General features: G+C 46.0%; 1 protein-coding gene across 4 annotated transcripts in view; it reads right to left on the reverse strand.

The window, feature by feature from the left end:
• Positions 1-19112, reverse strand: part of FGFR1 (fibroblast growth factor receptor 1) — a 141066-nt gene that overhangs the window by 79541 nt on the left and 42413 nt on the right. For all 4 annotated transcript variants that reach the window (XM_075346397.1, XM_075346399.1, XM_075346396.1 and 1 more), the window contains exon 2: positions 2847-3010. In XM_075346397.1, coding sequence (XP_075202512.1) covers positions 2847-2937 — 91 coding nt within the window. In that variant the 5' untranslated portion in view covers positions 2938-3010. The remainder of the gene's footprint in view (positions 1-2846; positions 3011-19112) is intronic.

The following is a 19112-nucleotide window of genomic DNA, read 5'->3' on the forward strand; positions in this document are numbered from 1 at the left end:
GAAGCGGCAATTCCGGGCGGCCGCTGGCTGATATGTTTAGGCTGGAGGGGCTCCCCATCCTGAGAATACCAGCCCTCAGCCGTGTGGCTTTACTTTATCTGGTATCAAACTGGGGGGGGGAAACCGCACGTCGTTTTTTAAAAATATTTATTGTACAGCACGATATAGACCCGCCCACCGGCGGCTGTGATTGGTTGCGGTGAGACAGCTATCACTCAGCATGGGGGCACGTCTGACTGCAACCAAACCAATCATAGGCACCGGTGGGAGGGGGAAGCAGTGAATATGAGATGGAATAATGAGCAGCCGGCATTTTCAAAGAAGTAGAAGCCACCAGAGCAGTGCGACAGCCGTGCAGCACCACGCCGGTGATCGGTGAGTATGAGACAGGGTGAGAGGGAGAGACCGACAGACAAGAGAGAGGGAGACTGACATCGACAGACAGATATTTTCTAACCAGAAAGGAATTTACACATCTGAGCATGTTCAGTTAAAAAAACCGGATCCGTCGGTGGAATGCGTTTTATGCTGCATTACGACGGATCCTGCGCCCATAGGTTTTCATTATACAACACGCTGCATGACGCCGGATCCGGCGCGGTACGTTTTTTTTGCCTCTGACAAAAAAAAACAAAACAAAAAAAAACAAAAAACGTTCCCTTGTGCGTCCTTTCCAGCAGCCAGACACCGGCACACGCCAGATGAAACACAAGGGCATCAGGCACAATCCGACGCTAATAGAATTCAATGAGGATAAACACGTATCCGGCGCCAGATCAGTTTTATCCGGTATTCGCCGGATTGTGCCTGACGGCAAAAACCAGATGTGTGAAAGCAGCCTAACCCCTTTTCCAACTCAGAAGAACAGTGATATTATCTACTCTCTACAAAGGCGAATACTAATCATGGGGATAAGCCAACAATAATTAGGCCCTACCATCCACGTGTCCTACATGGACTTCCCTTTGAGTGTTTGCAGTAGACAGAGCCAACATTTACCTTTTCCCTAAAGACCCACATATATGTCACAAACGGTACTGTACAGATGCAACGTTTATACACATCACCTCTTTTTATCCACCCACATCATGATATGTCTAAGAAAACTTATCTACTTTTGCATAGAAGGATCAGTAACCCGGGGCTGTGTTCTGGTAGATTCACAACAGACTGCCAGAGAGGTATGCAATATGTTTACCCAGAAAGATGAGCGAGACACCCTGGGGCTATGGAAAGGAAGACAAGTCCTTCGTTGGGACAAAAGCAGAACAGGAAGTCTATGCCGGATTATCTGAGCCCCAAGGCTGGGAACCTGCTTTACGCTATACGTTTTGTCAGCTATCAGGGATGGGATTTCATTTATCCCCATTGACAAACATAGGAGAGTGGAATGCATAAAAAAAAGGCGTATAATCATCCACCCATTCATAAAAATAGCAACAAAGACAACCAACTGAATGATTTATGATCGCACCATGTGGAATATTAATATTTTTGTTTTCATTAGTCCAAAACATTTATCAGAGTTTATGTAACTGGATATGGATTTTTTTTATCTCTCTACAGATGGTCGTTACCGATGGGTCAGGGCACGTAACAGACAATAAGTCACAGGCTTCGACAACATCCATTTAAGTGAATGGATGCTTTAAATTGGTCTGTGCGTTAAAGGGAAACTAAACTTGACAACTTTGGTGAACTGGTCGCCTTTCCGATATGTATGAGGCTGGAGCCCCTCATTCTCCTCTGATAAATTATGTTGGGGGGGGACGGTATTGGTTATGTTGAATGTCAAAACCCAGTCCTTTGGTTCCCAAGGAAGATCTGTCGCAATCAGCGGTTTCTAGTACAGTTGGTGAGAGTTGATCCTACAAAAATCGGCCACATCAGTAACCTGTGGCTGAGAGCCCTGAGAACCACTTCCCATCTCCTGGTTTCCACAACTGTTTTGATTAGTTAGCCTGTAACAATGTCATCCTTGTGGGGTGGAAAGGGTTGGTAGCAGAGCTACTGTGCAATAAAGATGAATGCTGGATCTTCAGTGTGACTTTATTCTACGCGTTTTGGAGTAACCTCCATCAGGATCACCACATCACAATGTGATAAACCCGATGGAGGTTACTCCAAAACGCGTAGAATAAAAAGTCACATATTGAAGATCCAGCATTCATCTTTATTGCACAGCAGCGTGGCTAACAACTCCTTCTGGCCATCACAAAGTATCCTTGATACTTGGGCTGCAGCAATTGTCTTTCCAAGTGGTTGTGTCTGGCGCACCCCCCCCCCCCAGGTGAGCAAAATCTGAATTGCAGGCTCAACGTATCTCCTAGATAAGAGCCCATATTGCACTGGTTTCTCCGATCCAGTGTATCCTTGCGGGGTGTGGCAGATGTGATGTCACACAAAGCTGGCTAATGAACAGAAGAGCCATAGATGCGGTAAGGTGGGTGGTGGTTCTAAGGGCTAACATCCAGAGATTGCCAACGTGACAAATGGACTGGGTCCTATGAACCGGTTCTTGTCAACCCTAACGTCTACCGGTGGTTTACGGTCCCTGCCCATGAAAAACACATGTAAATATCGTAAGATTGTTGGGTGAGGAGCTTGCATAAATGTGGTTGACAGCTATCCTTTCCAACCACCCCATGGACAGGAACACTTGGTTCAGTAGCTTATCTTCCGAAAAAGAAAGGAATAAAAGACAGAATCTATTGAAATCAATAAAAGCTCCGGTCATTTGAATATTGTGTATTTTTTATGTTTACACACTATACAAACTATCATTTTAAAAAGACAAAATAAAAAAAAAAAAACAAAAAACATCATAAAAGACCATAAAGACTTACCTTGATCTGGCAAGGTGGAAGGGGGCCGGGCAGCTGAGAGAGCAGCGCCGAGCAGGACACCCCAGAGAAGCAACGACCTTCCAGAGAACATCCCCACTCGGCTAGTGCAGGCCACCGGAATCCATGAGGCCTCCAGTGTCAAGAGGAGATGAGCCTCACTGTTCCTGAAAAAAAGACAGACAAGTTATAGCCCAGTCCTTCACCAATCCGCTCATCTAATAAACCTAAAGAAAGGCAAAAAGACGATTTTACCTAATGATACTGCATCTACATTAAAAAAAAAAAAAAAAAAAAAAAAGTTTTCAACCCTATTAGAAATTTACACAGTTTTCATTAAAATTATCTCATTAATTGTCCTATGACAGAGGACCATTATTTCCAAACAAAACTGCATTAGTAAATATCCCGTTTTGGGGGAGTTTTTGGTTCCTGAAGAAGATCTTTAGAGTTTTTGAAGCATTTTGGAAGTTTTTTTGCAAATTTTTTTTATTAATCTGTACAAAAAGATATTACATTGAAACTTTTTTCCCCACCAGACTTTTTTATACAAACTGAAAAAAATATAAAACTCAAAAGCCTCAAAATTTAACAGTAAAGTGGTTTTACAATAGACTTGAATAGCTTTAGTCTTTCAAGGTTTTCATCTTTTTTTGTCTTTATGTAGGCATTTTTAAAGCAGACACAAAAAAAAAAAAAATTCCTAAAAAATTGAGTGCACATATCCTGAAAGCGGATCAGTCACCAGGTTTAACAATACAAGCGTCATATAATTAGAGGCTGGTGTATTTATTCTGAAAAGCCATATCGGAATGGCTGTGTTATTATTATTATTTATTAATAATAATATAGCGCCATCAATTCCATGGCACTTTACATGTGAAAGGGGTATACATAATAGGGACAAGTACAATAATCATAAACAATACAAGGCACAGACAGGTACAGGAGGATAGGACCCTGTCCTCGAGGGCTCACAGTTTACAAGGGATAGGTGAGGATACAGTAGGTGAGGGTAGAGCAGATTGTGCGGCGCTATATCAGACTGAGGGTTACGGCAGGTTGTAGGCTTGTCGGAAGCGGTGGGTCTTCAGGTTCCTTTTGAAGCTTGTCAAGGTAGGAGAGAGTCTGATGTGTTGTGGCAGAGCATTCCAGAGCATGGGGGAGGCACGGGAGAAATCTTTGATGCGATGGTGGGAAGAGGAGATGAGAGGGGAGCAGAGAAGGAGATCTTGTGAGGATCGAAGGTTGCGTGCAGGTAAGTACCGGGAGACTAGGTCAGAGATGTAGGGAGGAGACAGGTTGTGGATGGCTTTGTAGGTCATGGTTAGGGTTTTGAACTGGAGTTGTTGGACAATGGGAAGCCAGTGAAAGGATTGGCAGAGAGGAGAGGTCCGGGAGTCGCGCGGGGACAGGTGGATTAGTCGAGCAGCATAGTTTAGAATAGATTGTAGGGGTGCGAGGCTGTTAGAAGGGAGGCCACAGAGCAGGAGGTTGCAATCATGCAGGCGGGAGATAATAAGGGCATGTATTAGGGTTTTTGCAGCTTCTTGGGAAAGGAATGTTCAGATCCGTGAAATATTTTTTTGAGTTGGAGGAGGCAGGAGGTGAAGAGGGCTTGGATGTATGGCTTGAAAGAGATTAGAGTCTAGGAGTACTCCCAGGCAGCGAGCACGTGGGACCGGGGAGAGTGGGCAGCCATTGACATTGATGGATATGTCAGGTGGGGGAGTTGAGTGATGGGGGGGAAGAATGAATTCTGTTTTGTCCACGTTCAATTTTAAGAATCGAGCATAGAAAAAAAAAGGATGAAATAGCAGACAGACATTGTGGGATTCTGGTTAGTATTGAGGTGATGCCAGGTCCAGAAAGGTAGATCTGCGTATCATCAGCGTAGAGATGATACTGAAAGCCGTGTGACTCTGAGCTGTCCCAGGCCAAAGGGTGTAAATGGAGAACAGCAGGGGTCCAAGAACTGAACCTTGGGGGACATCGACATATAGGGGGTGAGGTGAGAAAGTGGTGTGAGAGTGGGAGACGCTGAAAGTTCGGTTGGTTAAGTATGAGGAGATCCAAGATAGGGCCAAGTCTGCGATGCCCAGAGATGAGAGAATTTGTAGTAGAAGGGAGTGGTCTACTGTGTCAAAAGCAGAGGACAGGTCCAGAAGGAGGAAGACAGTAGTGTCGCTTGGATTTTGCAGTTAGTAGGTCGTTAGTGACTTTGTTTAGGGCAGTTTCAGTGGAATTATGGGGTCGGAAGCCAGATTGTAATCGGTCAAAGAGGGAGCAGGAAGAGAGGTATGAGGACAGTTCAAGATGGACATGCTGTTTGAGTAGTTTTGAGGCATAGGCGAGAAGTGATATGGGGCGATAGTTTGACACAGAGGAAGGGTTAAGGGAGGGCTTTTTGAGGATGGGTGTGATGGAGGCATGTTTAAAGCAGGGAAAGGAATACACCAGTTGTTAGTGATAGGTTGAAGAGATGGGTTAGGGTTGGGATGAAGACTGTGGTGACATTGGGGATGAGGTGGGATGGAAGTCGATCAAGCAGGCAGATTGAGAGATGTGATCTTGAGAGTATAATCCCGATACTACAATAAGACAGGGTAGAGGTGGACTTATCAAACCATTATTTTAATATCAAGAAGGAAAACTTCACAAAAGGATTACCGTATTTTTCGGACTATAAGACGCACTTATTTTCCCCAAAATTTTTGGGGAAAGTGGGGAGTGTGTCATAGTCCGATCGCTGCGGGGAAGGGGGGTGCGGTGGTGGTGGAGCGGTTCATCAGAAACAGGAGCAGGCTGTAGCAGAGCCTACCGTGACCACCTGGGCCCGCTCATTATCTCTTCACATGCACTGCATCCCAACGCCAATCATCTCTCAACGCTTAAGTCGGCGCTGACAGGTGGGCGGGATGATGGGCGGGGGGTGCACGCATATTAATCAGCTGGCCCGCGTGATCGTCCCTGGCAACTACAGCCTGGAGTGGAATGATCATGTGTGGCTATATTCACTGCCCCCTGCGCATCATCATCAGCACAGGAGGCAGTGAATAAGTACAATATTATACTCACCGGCCACCGATCCCTGCAGCATCGCGATGTCCTTCTGTCTGCCTGCTGATGTGTGTGGAGACCGGTGCGCACAGTGATGATGTCATCGCTGTGCGCACGGCTCCACACAGGTTAGCGGTGCTGCTGCTGGCACAGACAGGAAGACTAGTGACACTGCATGGAGTGAGGAAAGGGGAGTATAAACGTTTATTTTTTGTGTGCCACAGGATGGGGATGATATACAAGGCAGGAGGATCATTACCAGAATGGGGTACCTTAGTAGAGAATTTGGGGACATTACCCCCATAACAGTGTCAGCAGCAGATCCTCGCCCCATAACTGTCATGACCACATTTTTTGCTTAAAATGTCATTTTCCTCCTCTAAAACCAGGGTGCGTCTTATAGTCCGGTGCGTCTTATAGTCCGAAAAATACATTTTTTTTTTTTTTTTTTTTTTAAATATGGGTTTTTAAAAATAAGCACACCAGCCTCAATAGGTCAAAATCTTTTTTTAATAAAAGTATACAATTTATGTTGAGAAATTTTAATGACAGAAAAGCATTACATAGACTCAGGGAAGATTATTTAAAGTGGAGTGAGAAAAAACAGGAAATATATCAGGCTGATTATATATTTAAAGCAAACAATAGAACAGGCACGTGATGGTGTCTCGGCCAAGATTTGGATTTTTTTCTGAACACAACACTGACCTAGCAACCGGGTCAAAGTCAGACATTCAACTTGGATGTCACAATTGGCTGAGGTAGATATGATGCATATGCAATAATATTTGGATACATTTGACTACCTTTTTTCTAGACACTCAAGTCATAAATGAGCAATTATTTGCCTATACATAACTCATTTTATAGCCAACAGAGTTGTTAACAGTAGAAAAAAAATATATAAAAAGCAGAAATATATATTATATATATATATATATATATATATATATATATATATATATATATATATATATATATATACACACACACACACACACACACACACACACACACACACACACACATACCTCCCAATAATTTTAAGCCACGCCCCTAACACTCATTTTTCAATCTGTCACGCCCACATCCAATCCTTTTCAGCACTGCTGATCACATTGTTTAAGGCTGCGTGCCCACGATTAGTGTTTGCAGCATTTTGGATGTAGCGTGTTTTTGCTGTGTCTAAAACGCTGCATTGTACAGTACAAGCACAGTGGAGGGATTTCTAGAAACCCCGTGCCCATTGTGCTTGTTTTTTCTGCAGCAAACACTGACCTGCGGAGCGTCTTTCCAGACTGCAGCATGTCAATTGTTTGCTGCAGTTGCATGAGTCCTCCGTAGGGAGAACACAGCAGGAGACCGCAGCGCACTGAACCCTGATCGTGGGCACAGGCAGCTGCGTTCTCCTGCGGAGAAGACGTGCAGCCCCGCAGGTCAGGACCCGCTGCCTCCAGGACACAGCGAGTCCTGATGGCGGGCACAGGCAGCTGTGGTCTCCTGCGGAGGAGACATGCAGCCCCGCAGGTCAGGATCCGCTGCCTCCAGGACACAGCGAGTCCTGATCATGGGCACAGGCAGCTGTGGTCTCCTGTGGAGGAAACACAGCCCCGCAGGTCAGGACCCGCTGCCTCCAGGATACAGTGAGTCCTGATCGTGGGCACAGGCATACGCACATATACGGTACATATTTGAAGCCAAATTCCCTAAAATACATATAAAAAGACAAATCTATACACAGTCATCTGCACTGACATACATGGATATATACATCATACATATACACACATTGGAGGTAATAATATGGAGAAGCCGGCAGCAGCCGCACTCACCTACCCAGCTTGTCTCTGTCCAGCTCCTCCTCAGCATGTGATCACTTGGCAACACTTTAACAGACCTAGCCACGCACAGTGCACACTGACACCACTGTGTATGTATCACAAGGGAGGATGGGGGTTTTATATACTTATATAATATATATACAGTATATACAGCACAGGAGGGGCTGGGGGCTACAGTATAGACAGCACAGGAGGGGCTGGGGGCTACAGTATATACAGCACAGGAGTGGCTGGGGGCTACAGTATATACATCACAGGAGGGTCTTGGGGCATAGACAGTACTTGAGGGGCATACATATTAGGCCTGTTTCAGATGTCCGTGTTTCTGGTATGTATGTGCTAGTTTTTATACGTACCAGAATCACTGACCTATGCAGACCAATCATAATCAATGGGTCTGCACACACAACAGTGATTTTTCACTGACCGTGTCTCCGTGCGGCGTACATGCGTATCCGTGATTGCCGTACAGAAACACGTCTGTTTTTTTTCTGGCATCACTGATGTCCCACAGACCACACTATGGTGTGATCCGTGAAACACGTACCAGAAAAACACGTACATTTAAAATAAAAAGCTTTTTCAACTCACCTTCTCCAGTGATGCTGAGTTCAGCAACTGCTCTCTGCTTCTTCCTGCCTGATTCATTATGGCATGCATATTCATTTATGCAGCCAGAGCCGACCCGGAAGTAGCTGCAGAGGTGAGAGCGGTGGCTGGATGCTGAATCGCGGGACTCTTCAGCACCACGGAGAGCAGGAGCGGGGGCAGGTGAGTATATGTCCATGTGCAATCACGGAGTACGGATCACGTATCATTGATTGCACATGGACAACCACTGTGTGCCGTGAATCATGGAGTATGAAGGGACATATGCGTGTTTAACACGTCAGTGAAGAACGTCTGTTTTTCACTGAGGGGCATACACACATTACTGGGGGAAATACACTTTACTGTGGGGCATATAAATAACTGGTAGCATAGATATTATTAAGGGGCATATAGCTCTGGTGTTGGGGCTTATACAGCTCTGGGGGCACATACAGCTCTGATGGGGGGCTGGGGGCACACAGATCTGGTGAGGGTGGGGGTGGCTGGAGGCATATAGCTCTGGTGAGGAGAGGGCTGGGGCATACAGATCTGGTGAGAGGGGGCTGGGGGATACAGATCTAGTGAGAGGGAGCTGGGGGATACAGATCTAGTGAGAGGGGGCTGGGGGATACAGATCTGGTGAGAGGGGGCTGGGGGATACAGATCTGGTGAGAGGGGGCTGGGGGATACAGATCTGGTGAGAGGGGGCTGGGGGATACAGATCTGGTGAGAGGGGGCTGGGGGATACAGATCTGGTGAGAGGGGGCTGGGGGATACAGATCTGGTGAGAGGGGGCTGGGGGATACAGATCTGGTGAGAGGGGGCTGGGGGATACAGATCTGGTGAGAGGGGGCTGGGGGATACCGATCTGGTGAGAGGGGGCTGGGGGATAAAGATCTGGTGAGAGGGGGCTGGGGGATAAAGATCTGGTGAGAGGGGGCTGGGGGATACAGATCTGGTGAGAGGGGGCTGGAGGCATACAGAGCTGGGGGGCATATAACTGGTGGGGTGGCTGGGGGGGTATAAAAATCTGGTGTGGGGGCTGGGGGGCATACAAATCTGGTGAGGGGGTGGCTGGAGGCATATAGCTCTGGTGAGGAGAGGGCTGCTGGGGCATACAGATCTGGTGAGGGGGGGCTGGGGGATACAGAGCTGGGGGGTGCTGGGGGGTATATAGATCTGGTGGATGGCATACAAATTTGGTGAGGGTGCCATACAGATGTGGTGAGGGGGGTGACTGGAGGCATATAGCTCTGGTAAGGAGGGGGTTGGGGCATACAGCTTTCGGTAGGTGGGGGGGGGGGGTCACATACAGCGTTCCTTGGTGTTCAGCTCCTCTTCCTGCAGTCTCTTTATCTGTGGACAGAGCTCAGCATGTTGCTCGGTAGCTCCGCCCACAGATGCACTTCCGTACTCAAACAGCCCAGCAGTGAGCAGTGAGTGCACGCTGAGCTGCAGGTGCCGATTTAAAGTGCCGGCAGCCAGGAAAGTGCTGCTGCCGCCCACCCATAACAGCGGCAGCACAGAGCCAGAGCAGTGAAGCAGCACTCGGCTCTGCTCTGCTCATGTGCATTAGGAGGGGGAGAAAGTCAGACGGGGAGAGAGCGGGTAGGCGGAGCCACGGGACAAAAGCCTCACGATCGTGACACCCGCTGAAATTCGGTACAGTCCCGCTGTATCCGGGACGGTTGGGAGGTATGCATACACACATACACTGATATACATACACTGGAGAAAAATATAAAAAACACAACACCTGTGCACCACTCTTTGCTGAGATAACCCATCAACCTCACAAGTGTGACCTATCAAGATGGTGATTAGACAGCAGGATTGTTGCACAAGTGTGCTTTAGGCTGGCCACAATAAATGGCCACTCTAAAATGTGCAGTTTTATCACACAGCACAATGCCACAGATGTCGCAAGTTTTAAGGGAGCGTGCATTGGCATGCTGACTGCAGGAATGTCCACTAGAGCTGTTGCTCGTGCATTGAATGTTCATTTCTCTACCATGAGTCGTATCCAAATATCTACAAGGAGTTTCAGAGAATTTGGCAGTACAACCAACCGGTCTCACAACCGCAGACCACGAGTAACCACACCGGCACAGTACCCCCACGATCGTAAGAGACCGGCCACCTGGACAGCTGCTGCAGCAATCAGTGCATAACCAAAGAACTTCTGTACAAACTGTCAGAACCATTCTCAGAGAAGCTCATCCGTTGCTCGTCATCCTCATCGGGGTCTCCACCTGACTGCAGTTCATCACTGTAACCAACCATGGGAAATTCTCAGATTCCATGGCATCTGGCACGTTGGAGAAGTGTTCTCTTCACGGATGAATCCTGGTTTTAACTGTACAGGGCAGATGGCGGACTGCGTGTATGGTGTCGTGTGGGTTGATGTCAACGTTGTGAATCAAGTGGCCTATGGTGATGGTGGGGTTGTGGTATGGGCAGGGTAGGTTATAGACAACGAACACAGGTACTTTTTTTTTATTCCACTTTGAACGCACAGATATCATGATAAGATCCTGAGGCCCATGTTTGTGATGTTCATCCACGATCTTCACCTCATGTTGCCGTAAGATAATGCACGACCCCACGTTGCAAGGATCTATACACGATTCCTGGAAGGTGAAAACATCCCAGTTCTTGCATGGCCAGCAAACTCACCGGACATGTCACCCACTGAGCATGTTTGGGATGCTCTGGATCATCGTATATGACAGTGTTCAAGTTCTTGCCAATATCGCAGCCACTGAAAATGTGTGGACCAACATTCCACAGGCTACAATCAACAGCCCGATCAACCCTATGCAATGGAGATATGTTGCTCCGCATGTGGCAAACTGTGGACACACCAGATTCTGACTGGTATTCTGAACCCCCGTCCCCCTCCACGACCACTCAAATACTGTAAAATTGCAGTTTAAAGTTTTTATTGTGGCCAGCCTAAGGCACACCTGTGCAATAATCAGACTGTCTAATCAGCATCTTGATAGGTCACACCTGTGAGGTGGATGAATTATCTTGGCAAATGGAGAAGCACTCATGAACACAGATTTAGACAAATTTGTAAACAATATTTGAGAGAAAAAGGCTTTTTGTGTCCATCGAAAAAAAATCTTAGATCTTTGAGTTCAGCGAATCCTAAAATGTCCTCCAACCTTTTCAGGTGAACATGATGTGACCTCTAATCTTTTGGCTGCACATGTCCAACTGTTCAATGTTCCAGTAATTTTGCACACCTTGCTGTTCTCTAAGGAACCTAATGGCAAAATTCACAACAGGTGTCTAATCCATGAATCGCCTAATAAATTTCAAAATTCAATTAGAATTGGTATTAATCAGTCCTCTTCATCATGTTGTTCACATTTTGACATCATGAGACCAAGACAACACCTAACAATTGATCAGCAGTAGCGCGCCATTGTGAGGCTTCAAGCAGGATGTTCTCAGACAGAAGTCACCAATGAGCTTAGAGTGTCATCAGCAGGTTGTACAGAGATACAGAGAGACTGGAAGAGTCACAGAAAGGCATAGAAGTAGATGTCTTTTGGCCTCATCTCGCACTGATGACCGTTTCATTGTGAACAATGCGCTGTAGAAGCGGATGATGGATGCCACACAACTTCAGGCACATTTAAGAGGAGGTGAGAGACATCAAGTGTCACATCAAAACCATTCAAAGCAGTTTCCATCAGTGTGTTTTACATGCTACATGACTTGCAAGGGTACCTGACCACACCACCAGACACAGGTGTCTACGCTGGACGAGAAACTAGTGGGCCTCAGTGCTGTTCACTGATTAAAGTCGATTCACACAGAGCAGAAATGATGGCCACTAACGATGTTGGAGATGTGAAAGAGAGCATTATGCATTAGCTGCTGTTGTCCCAAGATGAGCCTTCGGTGGTGGTAGTGGTGGTTCTGTTACAGCATGGGCAGGTGAGTCTAGGCACTACAGAACGGCTCTACACTGTGAATGATACAGTGACAGCCCCTACTACTGGAATAACATCATTAATACAGTCATTGTGCCTCTGCATGAACAACACCGGTCTAATTTCATCTTCATGGGAGGACAACGCTCCAGCTCATTGAGGTGAAATTATTAGGGAATGGCTGCTGGAGACTGGGGAACCTCAAATGGAGTGGCTGCACTTTCAACAGAATCTGAATCCCATAGAAAACCTATGGAATCAGCGGAGTTGCCATGTAGAGGCTATAACTAAATGAGTAGAAATGAGCAAAACTGAATTTTACAGTTCGGTGTTCGTACCGAACACAGACTTCACAAAAAAAAAAAAAACAATGTTCGAGTTAGGATGCTTGACGTATGAACATCACTCGAGCGAGCACCGGTGTGCTTGGGTACGCTTGCTGCTCGGCCCAATGTGATCTGCTTGTAGTGTTTGAATGGCTCGCACCGGGGGTAAAAATCAGCATTATCGGATGTAGTGTGTGCAAAAAAAACAAAAACAAAACAAAAAAAAAAGGCTTCACAAAAAACTATTACCTACTAGATTGACAATCCAAATTAGTTTAGCCTAAGTCAGCAGGCAGAGGAGCAAACTCCGCTGAGACTTTAGCTTTGGACTTGCCTTAATGTCATTCGAGGAGTGAAATATGATGAGCATGCAGATTTTCACTTTGCCAACGAGTTTTTTTTTGTTTTGTGTTTTTTTGTTTGTTTTTTTTTTTTAAATATCTTGTGCATTCTGTACGGTTATTTACTACAAATTTTTGCTGTCAAACTGTAGCGCCCCTGAAGGCCTCAGGGTGCGACAAGGTTCTGCATCCCCACCTCCCCACCAGGATGCAGGGCCTACCCCCTTAGGGACCCGAAAATCCAGTGGTGGTAACACAAAGAAACCCAGCTAATCCCAGATTTTCCCCAACAATCCCCCATACAATGGTACTTAGCTAGGGTCGGACCAATGGATGGCCGCCTAGAGGTGGAGCCAAACCAGTCCACTAGTTGACCAGGTGGGAGGGGCGACTGAGGAGAGTCATAACAGAGGAGACTGTGTGGTGTGTGAAGGTGGACGTGAAGTGACGGTCTGAGGCGGGTTAACGGTGACCTGGTACCCAGGAGAAGTGGTTGCTGGTGGAGTACTCCCGGAACTACGCACCGACGGGGTACAGGACCCTAGGACAAGAAAGGGCTCCAAGCCGACCTGTTAACACCTGCACAGCAAGGGGATTATCAAGGACCTTGCTGACCCTAAGAATCCGAAGACTTAGTAGCAAAGGGAGAGCTGGAGCAGGACCAGAGACTCCATCCCCATAGGGTTCATGCTACCGTCAGGCGGACAGAGACAGGTGCAGGGGAAGAAGGTACCAGAGAACCAAACTGGCACTGGAACGAAGGGGACCTGGAGGTGAAACCAGCCAGCCTCGGGCAACCAGTTATTACCAGCCAGCCATGAGTAAACCAGTTGCACTGAACTTTGGTGTGGACTCTCTTCTTCTAGCACCCGTCACAACACTTATCCACTGGGGCCCGGCCCTGCTTGCGGAGGGTCTACCATCCAAGCTGCAAAAACAAAAACACAGTCCTAGTAGTGACATTCTGCAGCGGAGGCTCCATACCTATAGCCGCAACAAGTAAAGTGGCATCACATATGAACACTAACCTCATACCTAGCAAATACATCCCCATTACAAAAAGAGCCCAGGGCACAGAACCGGGCAGTGGCCACCACCGTGACACCCCCTAAGAGAGACACTGCCTGGGACCAAGTACCCCATATCCCTGGGTGCTACAAAACCCACTGTTTGTGAACCTATGGTACATTTATACAGGCCAATTTAATCCAGTTAACACGCGTCGATAGACTGTACAGGTTGACAAATACTGATAGGGAGTGAACTACCGTTAAAATTATTACTTTTTACCAATACAGATTAATGCTTAATTCAGACATCAGTGATTTTTCATGTACGTAATAAATCCGTCATCAGTGTTTTGGATTTCAACCACAATATGAGCTGATACCCTATAGTAAATTAAATTATTATTAATATTTTAATATATTATATTATATTATATTATATATAGTAAAGTAGATGGGTTCTGTTCTTCTGTGCCCTCATTCACATTGATGTCACCAATGCAAGGTAAGGTCTACATGCTAGAGTAGGACCGACCCAACTGGGCACACCTTATCGGGGTGAGATGGCTTTTACGCTTTTTGTTCCAACAGAGTTAAACTACCCTATGATATTTATATGTCCTACTACTATTTAATTACTATAGGGTATATGCTCGTTAGAATCTTTTTCCATGTTCTAGGACAACAACAATGTTGGTGGAGGTTAGCATCTTCCATCTTCTGTTTGAGGAGGCCCCACAGATGCTCAAGAGGGTTTAGGTCTGGAGACACTTGGCCAGTCCAGCATCTTTGCCCTCATTTTCTTTAGCAAGGCAGTGATGATGGTCTTGGAAGTGCATTTGGGGTCATTACATTGGAATACTGTCCTGCTGCCCAGTTTTCAAAGGGAGGTGATCATGCTCTGCTTCAGTATGTCACCGTATATATTGGCATTCATAGTTCCCTCAATGAACTGTAGCTCCCCACAACCAGCAGCACTCATGGAGCCCCAAACCATGACACTCCCTCCACCATGCTTGACTGTAGACACACTTGTCTCTGAACTGACAAGAGAACCCCCCCACCCCTGTAACCTCTGCAGCAATGCTGGCAGCTTTCATCTTTATATTTTGAAAAGACAACCTTTGGATATGACGCTGAACACGTGCACTCAGTTCCTTTGGTCGACCATAAAGAGGCCTATTCTGAGTTGAACCTGTCTTGTTAAACCACTGTATGGTCTTGGCTGCAGTGCTGCAGTAGAGTTTCAGCGTTTTATAGACATATTATATATACCGTCATGGCCAAAAGTGTTGGCACCCTTGAAATTCTTCCAGAAAATGTACTATTTCTCACAGAAAATTATTGCAATTACACAAGTTTTGTTATACACAATTATTTGTAATATATTATTATATACAATTATTTCCATTATGTGTATTGGAACAACATAAATCAGAGAAAATAAAAAGGCAAATTGGACATAATTTCACACAAAATTCCAAAAATGGGGCAGACAAAATTGATAGCACCTTTCCAAAATTGTGGGTAAACAACTTTGTTTCAAACAGGTGATGTGACGAACGCATCGTTGGTAACAGGTGTGGGCAATATGAAAATCACACCTGAAACCAGATAAAAAGGAGAGAAGTTGACTCAAACTTTGCATTGTGTGTGTGCACGTGCCACAGTAAGCTCTGAGAACAGAATAAGGACAAGAGAACTGTGTCTAAGGCCCGTTTCACACGTCAGTGAAAAACAGTGACGTTTTTCACTGGCGCGTAAAACACGCACATGTCCCTGCGTGTGCCGTGATTCACGGCACACGTGGGTTGTCTAAGTGCAATCCGGGCTCCGTTCTCCGTGGCCCGTGATTGCACTTAGAAAACAACTCACCTGTGCGCGCTCCCGCTGTCCTTGGTGCTGATCGCTCCCGCGGTGCAGCATCCGGCCGGCGGTGACCCCCGCAGCAGCTGCTTACGGGTCGGCTGTGTCGCGCATCATGAATATGCGCGACAATAATGAGCCGGCTCAGATGCAGCAAACAGAACGGGCTGCAGAGGACATCGCTGGACGCCGGGTGAGTAAAAATGATTTTTATTTTAAAAGTACGTTTTTTTCTGGCACGTGTTTCACGGACCACACCACTGCGTGGTCCGTGGGACATCAGTGATGCCAGAAAAAAAATGGACATGTCTCCGTGCGGCAATCACGCACACGCAGGTACGCTGCATGGAAACACGTGCAGTGAAAAATCACTGACGTGTGAGCAGACCCATTCATTATAATGGGTCTGCGTATGTCAGTGATTCTGGTACATTTTAAAAAAAAAAGCACAAACGTCCCAGAATCACTGACGTGTGAAAGGGGCCTAAGGACGCGAGAACCAAAATTGTTGAAAAATATCAACAATCTTAAGAGATCTTGATCTTACTTTGTCAACGGTGCGCAACATAATCAAGAAGTTTACAACCCATGTCACTGTAGCTAATCTCCCTGGACATGGACGAAAGTTTGTAATGTGGGTTAGTCCGAATAGTGGATAAGCAGCCCCAATCAAATTACAAATTAAATTTAAGCTGTCCTGCAGGTTCAGGGAGCATAACTATTCGTTGACATTTGAAAGCAATGATATGGCAGAAGACCCAGGAGGACCCCACTGCTGACCCAGAGAGAAAGCTAGACTGCAGTTTCCCAAAATGTAAGCGAGTAAGCCAACATCCTTCTGGGAAAGCGTCCTGTGGACAGATGAGACCAAGATAGAACTATTTGGTAATGCACAAAATTCCACTGTTTACCAAAAACGAAATGAGGATTACAAAAGAAAATGCCACATTACCTCCATATACAAATATTGAGCCTCCACAAAGATTGTGGAGGCTCAGAGATGTCTTGGGGTGGCTTTGCTGCCTCTGGCATTGGGTGCTGTAACTATGTGGAAGGTATCATGAAATCTCAAGATTACCAAAAGGATTTTGTGTGGCAATGTAGTGCCCAGTGTCAGAAAGCTGGGTTTGCGTCCTAGGTCATGGATCTTCCAGCAGGACAATGACCCCAAATATACTTCAAGAAGCCCCCAGAAATGGATGGAAACAAAGCGCTGGAGAGTTCTGAAGTGGCCAGAAAGGAGTCCGGATCTAAATCCCATTGACACCTGTGGAGAGATCTTAAAATTGCTGTTGGGAGAAGACACCTTCAAATATGAGCCACCTGGAGCAGTTTATAAAGAAGAGTCCAAACTTCCAGAGAGATGTAAGAAGCTTGTGGATGTACAGTGCCTACAAGTAGTATTCAACCCCCTGCAGATTTAGCAGGTTTGATAAGATGCAAATAAGTTAGAGCCTGCAAACTTCAAACAAGAGCAGGATTTATTAACAGATGCATAAATCTTACAAACCAACAAGTTATGTTGCTCAGTTAAATTTTAATAAATTTTCAACACAAAAGTGTGGGTCAATTATTATTCAACCCCTAGGTTTATTATTTTGTGGAATAACCCTTGTTTGCAATTACAGCTAATAATCGTCTTTTATAAGACCTGATCAGGCCGGCACAGGTCTCTGGAGTTATCGTGGTCCACTCCTCCATGCAGATCTTCTCCAAGTTATCTAGGTTCTTTGGGTGTCTCATGTGGACTTTAATCTTGAGCTCCTTCCACAAGTTTTCAATTGGGTTAAGGTCAGGAGACTGACTAGGCCACTGCACCACCTTGATTTTTTTCCCTCTTGAACCAGGCCTTGGTTTTCTTGGCTGTGTGCTTTGGGTCGTTGTTTTGTTGGAAGATGAAATGACGACCCATCTTAAGATCCTTGATGGAGGAGCGGAGGTTCTTGGCCAAAATCTCCAGGTAGCCCGTGCTATCCATCTTCCCATATGCGGACCAGATGGCCAGGCCCCTTGGCTGAGAAATAGCCCCACAGCATGATGCTGCCACCACCATGCTTGACTGTAGGGATGGTATTCTTGTGGTCGTATGCAGTGCCATCCAGTCTCCAAACGTCACGTGTGTGGTTGGCACCAAAGATCTCGATATTGGTCTCATCATGCCAGAGAACCTTGAACCAGTCTGTCTCAGAGTCCTCCAAGTGATCATGAGCAAACTGTAGACGAGCCTTGACATGATGCTTTGAAAGTAAAAGGTACCTTACGGGCTCGTCTGGAACGGAGACCATTGCGGTGGAGTACGTTACTTATGGTATTGACTGAAACCAATGTCCCCACTGCCATGAGATCTTCCCGGAGCTCCTTCCTTGTTGTCCTTGTGTTAACCTTGACTCTTCGGACAAGCCTGGCCTCGGCACGGGTGGAAACTTTCAAAGGCTGTCCAGGCCGTGGAAGGCTAACAGTAGTTCCATAAGCCTTCCACTTCCGGATGATGCTCCCAACAGTGGAGACAGGTAGGCCCAACTCCTTGGAAAGGGTTTTGTACCCCTTGCCAGCCTTGTGACCCTCCACAATCTTGTCTCTGATGGCCTTGGAATGCTCCTTTGTCTTTCCCATGTTGACCATGTATGAGTGCTGTTCACAAGTTGGGGAGGGTCTTAATTAGTCAGAAAAGGCTGGAAAAAGAGATAATTAATCCAAACATGTGAAGCTCATTGTTCTTTGTGCCTGAAATACTTCTTAATACTTTAGGGGAACCAAACAGAATTCTGGTGGATTGAGGGGTTGAATAATAAATGACCCTCTGAATAAACTTTTCACAATTTAAAATAAAAAAAAAAAAAAGAAAGAAATAACATTCTTTTTTGCTGCAGTGCATTTCACACTTCCAGGCTGATCTACAGTCCAAATGTCACAATGCCAAGTTAATTCCGAATGTGTAAACCTGCTAAGGCTATGTGCGCACAGTGCGTTTTTCGCGGCGTTTTTGTGCGTTTTTGGCCTCAAAACTGCAGGACTTTGCTTCCCCAGCAAAGTCTATGCGTTTTCATTTTTGCTGTCCGCACACGTTTTTTTTTTACCTGCGTTTTTGAGTTAAAAAAAAAAAATGGACATGTCAGTTCTTTCCTGCGTTTTTCTGCGTTTTCCCCCCATGCAATGCATTTGAAAAATGCAGCCAAAAACGCACCAAATCGCGGCAAAAACGCATGCGTTTTTTCGACGCAGGTGCGTTTGTGCGTTTTTAGCGGCCAAAAACGCACAAAAACGCAGCGTCAAAAAGACCTAAATCTGCA

Source organism: Anomaloglossus baeobatrachus, chromosome 4, assembly GCF_048569485.1.
Source record: "Anomaloglossus baeobatrachus isolate aAnoBae1 chromosome 4, aAnoBae1.hap1, whole genome shotgun sequence".
Classification (NCBI taxonomy): Eukaryota; Metazoa; Chordata; class Amphibia; order Anura; family Aromobatidae; genus Anomaloglossus; species Anomaloglossus baeobatrachus.